The sequence below is a fragment of the Acomys minous genome (genome assembly GCF_964271855.1).
Source record: "Acomys minous genome assembly, chromosome: 16".
Lineage (NCBI taxonomy): Eukaryota > Metazoa > Chordata > Mammalia > Rodentia > Muridae > Acomys > Acomys minous.
This window is the reverse complement of record NC_140498.1, coordinates 87101616-87117275: the sequence shown is the minus strand read 5'-3', so window position 1 is coordinate 87117275 and position 15660 is coordinate 87101616. Positions and strand designations below refer to the sequence as shown.

The 15660-nt window shown below is 41.6% G+C and overlaps 1 protein-coding gene across 10 annotated transcripts in view; it reads left to right on the top strand.

The window, feature by feature from the left end:
• ATXN2 (ataxin 2) overlaps positions 1–15660 on the top strand; it is a 91555-nt gene that overhangs the window by 56165 nt on the left and 19730 nt on the right. For 6 of the 10 annotated variants that reach the window (XM_084762094.1, XM_084762091.1, XM_084762090.1 and 3 more), the window contains 8 exons: positions 649–827; positions 2732–2977; positions 5482–5664; positions 7290–7487; positions 8016–8123; positions 8489–8559; positions 13982–14286; positions 15401–15464. In XM_084762094.1, the coding sequence (XP_084618220.1) occupies positions 649–827; positions 2732–2977; positions 5482–5664; positions 7290–7487; positions 8016–8123; positions 8489–8559; positions 13982–14286; positions 15401–15464 (1354 nt within the window). The remainder of the gene's footprint in view (positions 1–648; positions 828–2731; positions 2978–5481; positions 5665–7289; positions 7488–8015; positions 8124–8488; positions 8560–13981; positions 14287–15400; positions 15465–15660) is intronic. The other 4 variants (XM_084762086.1, XM_084762093.1, XM_084762089.1 and 1 more) reach the window with 2 other exon arrangements.

Here is a 15660-nt window from a genome sequence, read left to right as displayed (position 1 = left end):
GTAAAGGCTAAGAACCCAGGGTCAGTATTTTGGATGTCATGGTGGCAGGTGGCAGGAGCACTGTGTCTCATGCTTGAAGAGTAGCCTGTAGATAACAGTGTGGCACCAACATGCTCTTAGTCAGAGACCCCGTCAGTGTGACACAGTATTGCAGTTGAGAGAAAGTGGCAAGTTGCTAGACAGACTCAACAGTGGGAAGGCTGGAAAAACTAGGGAGACGTGAGCCTTACTTGGAAATTCAACTTTTGCTGATGTTGTCCTGAGAATGCATGAACTAAAGACAGTGTGAAGTGAATTTGAAGGCAGAAAGAATGGCTCAGTGGTTGAGTACATTTTTGGGGCTTGTGGTTCTGTCATTTATTCATAAACATGGTGTGGAACACCTACTGCATTGTGGGTAAAGCACAAGTGCATCCTAGCTTCAAGGTTTAACAACTGAGTCTTAGGACTTTCCTAATCACCACAGAGTGTTGGGGACATGAGTGAGTGCGACTTGTTAAACTGCTGGTAGGGAGACCCGCAGGGTGTGAGGCCATGTGGTGGGGACTGAGGCTTATGTGACAAGTCCTCTTCTATTAGTGTACCTCTCTGTGTTTGTTAGCCTAGTACCTTTTAGCATAAATAATTTAGAGGATCTCTCATTTCCAGGGAAAATAAATATATTCCTCCTGGACAAAGAAACAGAGAAGTCATATCCTGGGGAAGTGGGAGACAGAGCTCACCACGGATGGGCCAGCCTGGACCAGGCTCCATGCCATCAAGAGCTGCTTCTCACACTTCAGATTTCAACCCGAACTCTGGTTCAGACCAAAGAGTAGTCAATGGAGGCAAGTATTTTAACCATATTTGTTAATTTTTTTATGAGATACAGAGCTATCTAAATATTTAAAGGTTTACATAAGTGGTAGGAATGAAATAGCTTTTATTTTATATAACTTAGTTTTGTTTTGTGGCTACCAGATAGTATAACATCGCATATGCCCTTGGCTCATTTTCGGTGACAATATGGTCCTGAGCTGTTGCATTCCTTTCATATACTTATTTGGCCTAAAAACACTCCACAACAAATAAACTGGAAACTTTTGAGTAGGTTCTTAGTTTTAAGGACACTGGGTAATAAAATTGTAGGCATAGTTCATGTGGCAGACACCTGATTTAGTGCAGACAACTTTTTCATTATCTAGGATGGATCTTATTCTTTATGGGGTAATTTGTAATGTCAGACATGACCAAGAATCATGTGAAGAAAGTCCTGAGAGATGTGTGCTGGAAAACAGCACAGCCAGCCTTGATTTCTGAGGGGACATGTTAAGAATGCAGCACCTGGGCTGGAGAGATGGCTCAGAGGTTAAGAGCACCAACTGCTCTTCCAAAGGTCATGAGTTCAATTCCCAGCAACCACATGGTGGCTCACAACCATCTACAATGAGATCTGGTGTCCTCTTCTGGCTTGCAGGCAGGATATTGTATACATAATAAATAAAGAAATCTTAAAAAGAAAAAATAAAAAAAAGAATGCAGCACCTTGATCTTTAGTAGGAAGGCACTTTCTGTAGTGTCTCCAGTCAGGTGAATATAGACTATAGGCGTGTATAGAAATCTGGCAGGCAGGAAAAACAGAAGTAAGTTATTTGGGAATATGGTGACTGACAGGGAAAAGAGTGGACGTCCAGCCAATTTCAGCTGTTGAAGGTTAGAATAGCTCATTCAGATAAGAGCAGAGAAAGGTCAGTCTATGATCCACAGGAAGTTTGAGCCAGGCTGGGTCATGTGAGACTTCATGCAAAAGAAAGGAAGGAAGGGAGGGAGGCAAGGATGTGTGAAAGCGGCACACAACGTTTCCAGTTTCATTTGTTCTCACTGAGTCTTTTCTCCAGAATTCCTCTCCAAGAAAGCTCTCTTGAGTATTTTCTCTACTTAGTATTGATGGTGAAATGTATTTGCTCACTGAGTAAAGATTTTCAGTTATTTATGAACAGAACTTTCAAGTTAAAAACTTGAAGGATGCTGAGAAATGTCTGAGACTCCCATGTATGGAGCCCTGGCCTGTTGGAGAGGAGCCCTGGACTGTTGACAAAGCAGCAGAGCCAAGGCCATGGTGCTGGGCCTGTTGTCAGAGTTCTTCCTGTTAGTGTAGCAGACGTAAATAAGCAGGCCTTTCTAGTCTGTTGGAAGGACACTTATTTTACAAAAGCCCAGGGTGCTGTTACTCCAGCATTCTAGAAAACACTAGAAGTTTTAATTTTTACCTGAATGGGACTCGGTAAATGAGGTTTGAAACTGACATTAGGTTCACATATAGACTTGAGGAAAATCTCAGGTGAGAGTAAGAAAGGAGCTTTTTACAATGCATTAAGTAGCTGCTGTTATTTACTTGTTGAGAGCCAAGCCCAGTGAAGGTGATGATGGCCTCCCTCAGCAGGGCATCTGTGTGTGTGACATTCTCCTCCCAAGTGATGGCTGACAGCAGCTGAAGAAGTAGGTCTTACTAGGCAGAGTCTTAATTGTCTTCTTCAGTAGTATGTGTAGATCCTAATTAACCCTTTGGGAACGTGGATTCATTTAAACAGAATTTTAAGGAGGTTAAAATGTGAATTTGTGTCAGTTAAGTTATGCTAAAACTTAGCACAAATCAAATGACTGTCCTCAAAGGGTTAAAATGTACAAGAAATCATTTTTGTCATTTTACTTTTTTTTTTCTGTTTACTTTTTCCCTCATTTTTTTCTTTAGTTTTTATACTTTCCTTCATATCATTTGTTCTGTCAGGTGTTCCCTGGCCATCGCCTTGCCCATCTCCTTCCTCTCGCCCACCTTCTCGCTACCAGTCAGGTCCCAACTCTCTTCCACCTCGGGCAGCCACCCCTACACGGCCGCCCTCCAGGCCCCCCTCGAGGCCATCCAGACCCCCGTCTCACCCCTCTGCTCATGGTTCTCCAGCTCCTGTCTCTACTATGCCTAAACGCATGTCTTCAGAAGGTACAATACCACAATTTGTTCATATTTTTGTTTGTCTTTGTTTAACTCCTTTGTGAGTTTATGATGACAAAATAGTTTCCTCTTCATTATTTAATAACCTATAATTTCTGTGGTTTAACTTTAGTTTATTAAAGCTATTTCTATTAACCTTTTCTTCACTAGAGTGAAGTTTGATGGGTGCTTGTATGTAAAGCTCTACACTGTCCTGGATGTAAAGATGGGGCCTGACCTGTCTGGTAGTGGTGCTCCTGTGCAGCCCAGGAAGGTCACGACCCTGGCACAGTAACAGTGATGAACTGGGCGCTTTCTGGCCCTGGGGGGAGTGGGGTGGGGGTGAGGTTGCCACATTCCAGCTCCCTGGCCATGGTGCCAGTAAACCTTCCTGTTGGCCAAAGGCAGGAGTACTATTCTGGGGTCCTTTGTGATCCATGACATCCCTTGTCGTGGCCTTATATGTCTGCCCTCAGGTAACAGTAGTTTTTAGAGTGCCTGAGGAATTAGAAATTTAATTGAATAATTAATTATTTTAAATCATTTTGCGATATCACTATAGTGAAAGGCTACCTTACTTTAATCTGGGAGGAGATCTTTACCTAAAATTTATCAACTAAAAAAAAAGCAGGAATAGATTTTGGGCTTTTCTGTCTTTTGTGCTCTTATCAAATTGTTTGTATTTGATGCTGAATTCACCATTGTTGCATATCATATACTTTGAATGGTGGCACATGCCTGTAATCCCAGTGCAAGGACCCTGTAGCAGCCACCCCGACACCCTGCCCGAAGTAGGTAGCATTCTGATTTAATGCAGTTAATAAGTTAAAATTTTCTTTGTTTTAAATGACAGTGTCCTTTGTTCAGAATATTTGTGTTAATATTCTAATCACATTGTCTTGGTAAAGTCATGATGAATATTAGCTGATCAAGACTGATAAAGTTTACAAAAGAGAATCTGTTTGGGGATAAACTATATTGGCCTCTGTTAAATTTTCACCAAGGCAGAAGGAACTTCCTGGCTGAAGATTGTAATGTTGCAAAGGCAGATTTCACTGACTTTTAATGCATGCCTCTCATAGTGGCCCCCAGCAGCAACATGGTGCTGTATTGCAGACCGTTGGGGTAAAGGTGCTTATTCTACAAGGATGCTTTAGATGAACACTGAACACAAGTGAACTGTGAGAATTGCATTGTAGTCAGAAGGGAGGGCTGATCCTGGACTACCCACTAAGAATGTTCTGCGTTGTCCAGAGGTGCTGCTACCTCCAGGTGAAAGCTCTAACAGTAAGCTGTCAAGGTAGCTCTGTGGGTAAATGTACTTGCCATACAAGCCTGATTACCTCAGTTAGGTCTCTGGAACCCATGTAACAGTGGAAGGAGAGAACCTTCTCCACAGAGCTGACTCCTCACCCGCACACACATGTCATAACACACACAAACCCACCCCCATACCATATACATGTAATAATAATACATTTTTTTAAATGAAAAAGGAGAGTCCTAACATTAGTTAGCATTTTCTCAGAGATCATGTCTGACTTTGTTCCCATTTAGAACACAGAGAGCAGAGTGTGTGTTAGGAGCTTCACACAGTTAGTTTTGGGCTTGTGTTTTTATTCAGTGGCTTAGTCTATTACACAGTTGTAAACTTAACAGTCCCTGATGGCTGGCAGAATCAGTGATGGAGAGTGCCCACAGTTCACACGGTGCAAATTTCTGCAAAGTATTCTTGTGCTGGTCTTAATGTGGCAGCTACTTATGTGTGAGGACTGTCGGAAGCCATGGTTTGAACAATTGATGATTGTGGCAAAAGAGGGAGAGAAGAACTGGGTTGTCCTGCAGCCTAAAGGATGTAGCTCAGAGATAGAACACAGGCCTAACAATTATGGGGCCCCAGGTTAGATTCCTAGTCCTGCAAAAAAAAAAAACAAAACAAAAAACAAAAACCACCCAAAAACCTGTTTTGTTTTGTTTTTTGTCTCATTTTGGAAGTAATAAAAAAAAAATCTGATAGAAAAGTAAAAGGTAAACTGATAATATCCCATCATGCAGCTATAATTCCTCTTAAAACTTTATTATAGCTTAAATTTGTATGCAAATGTAGTTATACAATATTATGCCATGTTTGATTTCTCGCCATCAATTTTATCTCTCCCTTGCTTTAAAAATAAAAGGAAATAAGGAAAGATGGGTCAGCCGATAGAGAGCTTTCTGCTTTTCCAGGGGACTTGAGTTCAGTTCCCAGCACTCTTGTCAGGTGGCTCAGCACCTGAACTCGGCGCACATACCCTCACACAGACAGAGACATATAGACAATATAATTAAAAGCAAAATAAATCTTAAAGGGAGGAAATAAAATGTACTTACTTAATTGACAACCCACAAAATAATTCTTAGTTTGGTCTTTTTTTAACAATGAAGATTTGTTAAGAGTAATGTCTGTGTTTAGCGAAAAAAGCAGTAAGGTGGACACTGCAGGACTTACATGACATCCATCGTGTCTTCCTCAGGCCCTCCAAGGATGTCTCCAAAGGCACAGCGGCACCCTCGGAATCACAGGGTCTCTGCTGGGAGAGGCTCCATGTCTAGTGGCCTAGAATTTGTATCCCACAACCCCCCAAGTGAAGCAAGTGCTCCTCCAGTGGCAAGGACCAGCCCTGCAGGGGGAACGTGGTCTTCAGTGGTCAGTGGGGGTAGGTATGACGCTGTGACAGTGTTGATTTTGTCATTATGGTACATGTACTGTAGAGGGCCAAGCTGAAGGTCTGAGAGAAGTACAGAAATAGGAATTAAATAGGATGCCATAAACAGGAGTTGCCAGTTATAAAATATCAGAGGTTCATGACATTAATTGAAGGACCATCCCATCATTCTGGCAGTTCTGTCCCTGTACTTATTTTCTAAATCCATTTGGGCTGCTTCTTAATTTTTTTTTTTTCCCATTTGGGCTTCTTAATGCAGCATGTTCCCATGGCATCTGCCTGTGGAATAAATAAATACTTGCTCTTCAAGGAATAGTCTACCCAAGGAGAAGTTCAGCGTTTCCTGTGCATGCTGGAGAAGTGCTGACTGTGTGGAGCAGATTTAGAATTAGGCCGGGCTGTTTCTGCTGCTGTGCTGGTCTGTCAAGTCTGTAGTGCTCCCTCCAGGGCTGCAGAGCTGTAGCTTGTGCGTGATCTGCTCTTTTGGCTTCACTTTTCTCAATCAGTCAATAGACCTGTAGCAGAAAGAAGTTTTTGTTTTTTTTGGTTTTTTTAAAGAAAGAGGTCTTTAAACGTAAACAAAAACTTTGAACTGTTAAATGTGTGTCTTTATTTGCTATACCCTTATACGCTCATCCTCATCCATATGCAGTTGTAGTAATTACCCTGTAAATTCCTTTGTGCTATTTTCCTTGACCTTCTTAACTGAAAATTAAAAGGAAAATAGAAGATGAGAAAAGAATCTTGAGGTGTTCTAATGGATGGTCTGAATTGAGCTTGAGAATCGCAGCCTAATTAGAAATTAGAGAGTGGAAACAGTTGCTAGGGGTACAATGAGGATCATGATACAGGGTTGTTCTTTACGCTTAGCTGGAAAAAGTGAAAGTAGTGGACAGTTTCCTCCTATGAAGCTTGTGCTTCAAAAAGAGAATTCACTAAAGTGATGCAAATTGAGCCATTTTTGTTAAGCCCATGAGTCTGAACTCTGCAAATAGACTTTTAATTGACTATGAAACATTAAGGGTTACATCAAAGTCATTCATTCTGTGTTAGATACCCCTTTAGGTTAATTCCTATTTCCTTTGGCACTGGCTGTGGATCTTAATGTTGCGAGAAAAAGCACATAGGCTGAGCAACAAGCTACCAACATAGTTTTACTTAGTGTGTTGATGGAAGGAGAAAGGCATAGTAGGGTTGTCTCACCTTAAATAAATAACCTAGAGGCTGGAGAGATGGCTCAGAGGTTAAGAGCACTGACTGCTCTTCCAGAGGTCCTGAGTTCAATTCCCAGCAACCACATGGTGGCTCACAACCATCTATAATGTGATCTGATGCCCTCTTCTGGTATGCAAGCATATATATACAGGCAGAACACTGTATATGTAATAATAAATACATCTTTAAAATGAATAAATAAATAAACTAGTTGGTACTGTGGACATCTTTTTTTTTTAAAGTGTGATTTAGCTTGCCATTAAACTCGATGCTGATCTGTACTCAAAATACTTCAAAGTTAACACATTTAATTAGGAGAGAAACTACAGTGGTGCTTAGATATTGGTAATTTCTGCTATAAGATATTTCTGAGAATTTAATGAATATCTTTTTGCTTCCAGTTCCAAGGTTATCTCCAAAAACTCACAGACCCAGGTCTCCCAGGCAGAACAGTATTGGAAACACTCCCAGTGGGCCTGTGCTTGCTTCTCCCCAAGCTGGCATCATCCCTGCTGAAGCCGTTTCCATGCCTGTTCCAGCTGCATCTCCTACTCCTGCCAGCCCTGCATCCAACAGAGCTCTGACACCATCTATTGAGGGTACATAATGAAGGCCTTTCCTACTTGTAACCTGCATGACCAAGAGCTGTGTCTGAACACACAGTGATGTGTTTATGGATGCAAGAGACTGTCTATGATGCCGCTGTTGCATCTACATTCCCTCATGTTTCTGAGCTACTCTCGTGTGCCATGCCTGTTGTATGAGCAGGCTTATTGAGTTTTGGTGTGAGGACTAGTTGAGAGGAACCTCTGTTTAATGAAACTCTTTTCCACTAAACCAGAAAGTTAGAAGGGTTTGTGTTTCTCATGTTACTTTCCTAACTAGTGTCTGATGCTAATTTTTCGGTTTTTTTGTGGGGGTTTTTTTGTTTGTTTGTTTTTGTTTTTTTGATTTTTTGAGACAGGGTTTCTCTGTGTAGCCTTGGCCATCCTGGACTCACTTTGTAGACCAGGCTGGCCTCGTACTCACAGCGATCCGCCTGCCTCTGCCTCCCGAGTGCTGGGATTAAAGGCGTGCGCCACCACGCCCGGCTTTAATTTTTTTCGTTTTTTAAACTTGTTTTCTAGCTAAAGATTCCAGGCTTCAAGATCAGAGGCAGAACTCTCCTGCGGGGAATAAAGAAAATATTAAAGCAAGTGAAACATCACCTAGCTTTTCAAAAGCTGAAAACAAAGGTCAGCGTTTGTTAACATTTTTAGATAAAATTACAGAAATAGAAAACTGTTTTATCTAATTTCATGTTCTATACTGAGTACTCCCTTTCTAAAATTTGTTTATGTGAAATGTACATGTTAATAAATGTCTAACCAGAATGTTAGTCTTCAGGTGATAGAGCTGTTCTTGTTTCTTAATATTTATCTCCTTCACCACCACCCCAACCCCACCCCCACCCCCAGTCCCACTGCTGGGATTAGAGGTGCCAAAGGTATGTACCACCACAGCTGGCTGGCCTCTGTTCTCATTTGTAATACTCCATACTAACAATTATAAGTTTAAGATCAGAAGTAAATTGAAATCTTAACAGGTTTTGGTTTTACAGGTATGTCACCAGTTGTTTCTGAACATAGAAAACAGATTGATGATTTAAAGAAGTTTAAGAATGATTTTAGGGTAAGTTCTCCATTGAGTGATTGTTAGAATTTTTTAAAAAAAATCAAACTGATCGATCGATCTTTTTCTCTCTGTCTCTGTCTCTGTCTGTCTGTCTGTCTCTCTGTCTGTCTCTCTCTCTCTGTCTCTCTCTCTCTCTCTCTCTCTGCCTCCCTCGTTAAGCCATATACGCAGAAAGCTAAATTTTTTTAGTTGTTTTTTATGCATATGAGTGTTTGCATGATATATGTGGGCCATGGGCCTACCTGGTGTTCTTTGAGACCAGAAGAGGACACTAGACTTCTTGGAACTGGAGTTGCAGATAGTCGTGAGCCACCATTTAGGTTCTGGAAACTGAACCTAGGCCCTCTAGAAGAGCCGCCAGTGATCTTAAACTGTTAATTTTGCTCTCCGGCCCACAGAGTTTAAATATGTGTGTGTATATATATGTGTGTTGTGTGTTGTCTTGTCTGTCTGTAAGTATGCACATAGATGTCCAGGTGCCCTCTGAGGCCAGAAGAGGTTCTGGGGTTGGGGTTAAGGTGAAGGAGAGGTGCCTGGTGTGGGTGTCAGACACTGAATCTGGGTCCTCTGGAAGAGCAGTAACACTTTTAACCACGGAGCCATCTCTCCAGCCCCTTGACAATTATTCCTTTTGCTTGCTTGCTTGTTTTGTTTTGTTTTGTTTGTTTTGTTTTCAAGATTGGGTTTCTCTGTGTAGCCTTGGCCATCCTGGGATTACTCTGTAGACCAGGCTGGCCTCACACTCATAGAGATCTTCCTGCCTTTGCCTCCTCAAGTGCTGGGATTACAGGCATGCACTATTATTTTTAAAGATGTCTTTGTCTGGTCTAAGTGCAATAACTTAAAATCACAAATTTTTTGTTTTGTTTTGTTTTGGTTTATTTTTTTAATAAGACTGCAGGAACAAATAAAGGAGTGTTATCTTACCTTGGAAACAGACTTATTAGAGCTCACTGCTTTAGTGTCTGAGCAGCTGGCTCAGTAGGTCTGTAGTTGAGAATAAGGCTATGTGTGTGCCCTGGAAGGCATAATGCATCCTGGGGGCCTGAGCTAATTCAGATTCCACATTGTGATCAAATTCATTTACTTGTTCATTCATGTTCTTCATGCTGAGGATTAAACCCATGGCTGAAGTGGTTTCTTTCTGTAATGTCACTTTTTATCCTAAGACAAGCTTTCCTGGTGTATCCAGAGCACTCCTGTTATTTTTTATTCTTCTGCACAAAACTATAGAAAACTGTATCTTAAATATCAAATCACATTTATTTGTTTGTTTATTTAAGACAGAGTTTCTCTGTGTAGTCCTGTACTCATTTTGTAAACCAGGCTGGCCCTTAACTCACAGAGATCCTCCTGTCTCTGCCTCCTGAGTGCTGGGATTAAAGGCGTGCGTCACCATGCCCAGTCACTAATTGATCTTTTAAAAACTGGGTTCTTACCAATGAATTGCACTAGACCTGTTCTCGGGCCCTCAGTGTGTCTCAGTGTGTAGCACATGCTGACCTCAGCTGTAAGGTCACTCTTGCTAGTATCACTCTCATGTGCTGTAGACCTGAGTCTGGTTTGGAACCCAGAATGGCACAGAGCTCCATTCTTTGTGCTTTATCCCTCAGAAGATCTAGGTTTGTGAAGTTCTTTTCTCCCATTTTGTGTGTTGTCTTTTTCACTTTCTGTTCCTTGAAACATAGCTTTATTTAATGACATTGTTTTTTCCTGATACCAGTTGCCAGTTAGTATGTGATTATGGTGTCTGGTCTTGCAAATCATGGCCGAAGTCCCTAGTTCTGGAGATGACAACACTGGCTACTCTCTTAGTACTTACCTGGGGAGCTCTGGTCTGCACAGTTCACCATATTGAGGTTCACTCTCGGTCTTTTGCTTGTATCTGTCCGTTATCTCCGCATCATCTGTTGAAGTGGGACTCTTAACCCCCACTCTTGCTCAAAGTTGCTTGGCAATACACTCCATTTCTTCCAGTGTCTTTGCGTTCTGCTTGTGTTCTATTGATTGCAGCTGATACCTTTTGAAAGGCTAAGATATTCTTGCCAGGCGTAATGACACACAGCTTTAATTTCAGCCCACAGGGAGCAGAGACAGGTGGTTCTCTAAGTTCAAGGATAGCCAGGGCTCTAAAGAAAAAGCCTGTCTTGAAAGGAGCCCCTCACCCCAAAAAGAAAATGGTTATTTATTTCTTTATTTACTTACTTATTAGATGACTCCACCCACTGAAGTATTAGTTCGCAACTCTCTTTGAACCTCCCTTAATGACAAATCCTTTATGATGTTTAAATCTCTTTTTTTGTCCTGAGCCTTGATTTGAACTTAGTTTGTGGTTCCTTTTCTGAGATCTTCAAGTGCAGTTTTGTTACTTGAGACCTTATCATTAATTTTTAAAAATTTAACTGAACTTACTTAATTTAACGTTTTTGCTTAAACATTTTTAATGGTTATTTGTTGAATTCTAGGTAGCAATGGCATTAAGAGATGGTCTCTACGAGTTGATCATACTTTTTTTTTTTTGAGTTCCTGACCGATAAGTGAATGCTAGAAAGCAAAGCAGGAGTTTTAGTGTAGTGTTTGGTTTCTATTTGTTCTAAATGTAAAATTCAGTGAGCAGTACACATTCAGTGCCGACTGTTTCAGACACTTTCCCAAGTGCTCTGTCCCATCCCCTCCTCTGATGCAGGGTTCACATCAGGAAACTGAGGCAGTGACTAACAAGATCTGGGGTACTAGACAGATCACCCTGTCACGTGTGAATTTGGTCTTGAGCTCTCTGTAGTATAGCTGAGGGCTGGTCATTTTATATGGAGGGTTTCTAGGGTTTAATCTGCTAAGACTTAGTAGCATGGGTTATGCAGATAAAGACTTTGTGTGTTGTGTGTGCTGTGTATTGCCTGGCATACCAAGAAAAGCAAGGAATGGTAGAAGAACCCGCTTTGGTTGCCGATGATAGAGTTTTAACTGTGGGTCCTGTTCTTAATGTGTCTGTAGTCCATTCTTGGCACTAGATATAACTTTACATTGCCAAATTGATGGTAAACTGGCTATTGACGTTCTTTTTTCTTTGAGTTACAAAAACGCTTGGGTTTGGGTGGGTTTAACTCTGTGTGTTTATATTTACTGTGTACTAGTAGAGCACAGATACTTCTTTCCCAACAAAATTTAAATTGTATTTTGTTTTCTCCATGGGTTTGTCATTTATAAGATGTATGTAAAAGCACCTGCATTGCCAGTTGGTGATGGCACACACCTCTAATCCCAACACCCGGGAGGCAGAGGTAGGCGGATCGCTGTGAGTTTGAGGCCAGCCTGGTCTACAAAGTGAGTCCAGGACAGCCAGGGCTACACAGAGAAACCCTTTCTTGAAAAACCAAGATAAAAAAATTTTAAAGCGCCCGCATTAAATTAAGCCATTGTGTGGATTAAACAAATAACAGTTTGGATCAGTGTTTGTTCCCTCTATAGGTAATTTTGCCATTATAAGAAGAATGGAAATAGAAAAGGCTTTCTAAAAGTTTACCACTAGCGTGTTTTTCTATTATTGTGAGGTGTGTGTGTGTGTGTGTGTGTGTGTATGTGTGTGTGTGTGTGTAAATTAGAGGACAACTTCTAGTTGGTTCTCTCCTTCTACCTTAAATGGGTTTTGGGCCTTCAGCTTGCATTTTCAGGCTTGAGGAGCAAGCACTTTACCTGTTGAGCCATTTTGCTGCCCTGAAAAATTTCTTTGTGGCCCCTTTTTATGTACGTATGTATGCAGATAGCATCTCACAATGTAACCCTGGCTATCTTGGAACTTGCTGGTCTCAAATTTACAGAGATGAGATCTGCCTGCTTCTACATCCTGAGTTCTCTAAAGATGTGCCACCATGCCTATTCTGAAGCTTTGTTTATCTAAAAATGGAATTGTGTACATGTATGTCTGTTCACCATGTGTGCCTGTTGTCAGTGGCGACCCCACTGAAGGCACCAACTCCATTATAATTGGAGTCACAGGTTATTATTGTGGTCTGGTAGCTGAATGAGCCCAGGTTCTCTTAGAACCCTGGTGCTTCTAACTACCGAGCAGGCTTTCCAGCCCCTTTCCTTTGCAGTTTTAAAAAAAAACAATTTATGTGTATTTTATGTGCTTTGGTGTTTTGCCTGCATATATGTCTGTGTGAGGGTGTCAGATCTCCTGGACCTGGAGTTACAGATGCTTGTGAGCCACCATGAAGTTGCTGGGGATTGAACCCGGGTCCTCTGGAAGAGCAGCCACTGCTCTTAATCACTGACCCATCTCTCCAGCCCTTCTTTGCATTTTTATGAGGATGTATTTTTATTTTATGTGTCTGGTGTTTTGCCTGAGAGTGTATGAGTGTACTACATCTGTACCTGATACTTATGGAGCCCAAAGTGAGCACCAGATCCCTTGTAGCTAGAATGTTGGTGATTGTACCATGCGGGTGCTGGGAAGTGAACCTGTATGTGCAAGTGTCTGCTGAGCCTTCTCTCCAGCCCTATCTTTTTATTTGGCACATAGTCATTGTGTGTTGTTTTATAAGCACATTTTTATAAATAAGTATGATATACTATACTCTGAGCATATTCCTCCTCTTGTTCCCTCCTCTTCCACTTTCTCATGCTATTGGGATTTTTAAATTAATTTTTGTTTAGATTAGATGTTAGTCTCCTGAGGAACCTTCCCTTCACGGATACTGTTTTTAGGAGGGGCGGGTGCTCTGTGGTTGCTTTCTGCCTTCACATGTTTAGTGGATCCGAACTGATGCATCTTGCTCAGTGTCAGCCACACAGTTGCTAGTGTTGGAGGCCTATAGCAAATATTCACCATTTTTTCTTTCTCCTGAGACAGAATCTCTATAGCCCAGGATGGCCTTGAACTCCTAGCCGACCTGTCTCTGGCTTCTAAGTTCTGAAATTGCAGGCATAAGCCACCATACCACTCCAATAAGTAACTGTTTTGTGTTTGGGCTTGGGGGAGGCAGGGCCAGGGGTTTGAGACAGAAGGGTCTTTCTGCATAGACCTGCTGTCCTGGAACTCACTATGTAGATCAAGGTGGCCTAGAACTCACAGACCTGCCTCTGCTTTCTGAGTGTTGGATTTAAAGGCTTATGTCTTGAGTCTTGGGCACTGGTTGCTAACGTTGTATATCATTCTGTTATTGGTGCCTTAAAAAGACATATTCTGAGACAGACATGGTGACCTTTAATTCCTTCCAGCACTCAGGAGGCAGAGAAAGGCAGATCTCAGTGAGTTCCGGCTAACCTGGTCTACAGAGAGAGTTCTAGAACAGCTCGCCTCAGCAAACAAACAAAAAGGCCCTATTCTGAGAATACAAACAAAAGGCCTTATTTAAAGCATTTCATTGCCTTCAGATACTACTTTATTTATTTATGGGAAATTATTTCTTATATTTAGTTACAGCCAAGTTCTACATCCGAATCTATGGATCAACTACTGAGCAAAAATAGAGAGGGAGAAAAGTCACGAGATTTGATCAAAGACAAAATTGAAGCAAGTGCTAAGGATGCTTTCATTGACAACAGCAGCAGCAACTGTACCAGTGGCAGCAGCAAGACCAGCAGCCCTAGCATCTCTCCTTCTGTGCTTAGCAACACCGAGCACAAGAGGGGGCCTGAGGTCACGTCCCAAGGGGTGCAGACTTCTAGTCCAGCCTGCAAACAAGAGAAGGATGACCGAGAAGAGAAAAAAGACGCAGCTGAGTGAGTAACCTGGGCTGTAGCATACCCTAAGTAAAACTTCTTAAGGGATTTCTTCCTTCCCACTGGGAATTGTCTTCACAAAGTATATGTGGAGCTGGTTTTATAAATCTTAGCCAAATCCAGGCATTGAATTCTTAACACCTTTCCCGTTCTGCTTTGCACCCAGCTAAGGGGGTAAGAAAAGCTAGCTCTGTACAGGACAAAGAAGTTCAAATTTCAAAAACTCTGTCTTGGGACTCTAGTTCTACCTAACCTGCTGTCTGTGAGAACTCTTTGCTGCCCCAGCTGAGGAAGAGAGTACAGCTTCTGGCACCATAGTTGTTAAGACAGTTTCTATCAGAAACAAATGTTTAGTTAAAATGTGCATCTTTATAAATCTTAGTCCTGTACATCTGGCATAATAAAGCAATTAAATAGACCAGTGGGCTAGGCTCAGACCTATTGACCACTGCTTTTTGTATTCTGGATTTAAAAAAAAAAACTAATTGTATTTGAACTCTTGGAACGGCAAGTTGTGATGGCTTATTCTTCATTTGCAGGAAAAAAATTACTACAGCAATCGTTTTTCCCAAGGCATGTGATTTAAAAAATCTTTGACAAATTTAAAATCACTGTTCATGCTACACATGGTGGCATAGGCTTTGTTATCACAGCACTTGTGCAGCTGAGGCGGTGAATTCCAAGTTGGAGTCCAACCTGTGTTGCATTGCAAAGTCCTCCTGTCTTTTTAAAAATAACAATTAGAAATACTGTAAATTCATATATTAAGTAAGCATTGGGGTTTTCTTAAAACAGATTTTTTTATTATGTGTGAGTGTTTTGTCTGAATGTACATCTGTACACCACATACTTGCTGTGCCTCCAGAGGCCAGAAGAGGGTTTCAGATACCCTGGACTTTCTATGGGGCTACTGCCTTGTCAGTTGAAATACTCGTTGATCGCCTGTGAGCAACAGAAAGTGTGTGTTTGAGTGGAGGAGACTTACACCCTGAGAGTTGCTTCACTCTGACCTATGTCAGCAGTCCTTTGAAACCTGACAAGTGTGGCAGAGCCAGACAAACATGGATTCTATGCATGTCTCACTGGCCTGCCTGTTTGTTCTTTTTTCATTTAGGCAAGTTAGGAAGTCAACATTGAATCCCAATGCAAAGGAGTTCAACCCTCGTTCTTTTTCTCAGGTGAGTTTGTGGCCATTCATCTAATTTCTGAAGAGATTTAATTGTGACCATCATGGTTTTTCCTGTGCTCCATCTAGCTAACCAAGCTGTACGGCCAGGCGTGGTGGTGTACACCTTTAATCCTAGCTCTTGGGAGGCAGAGGCAGGTGGATCGCTGTGAATTCAAGGCCAGCCTGGGCTACAAAGTGAGTTCAGG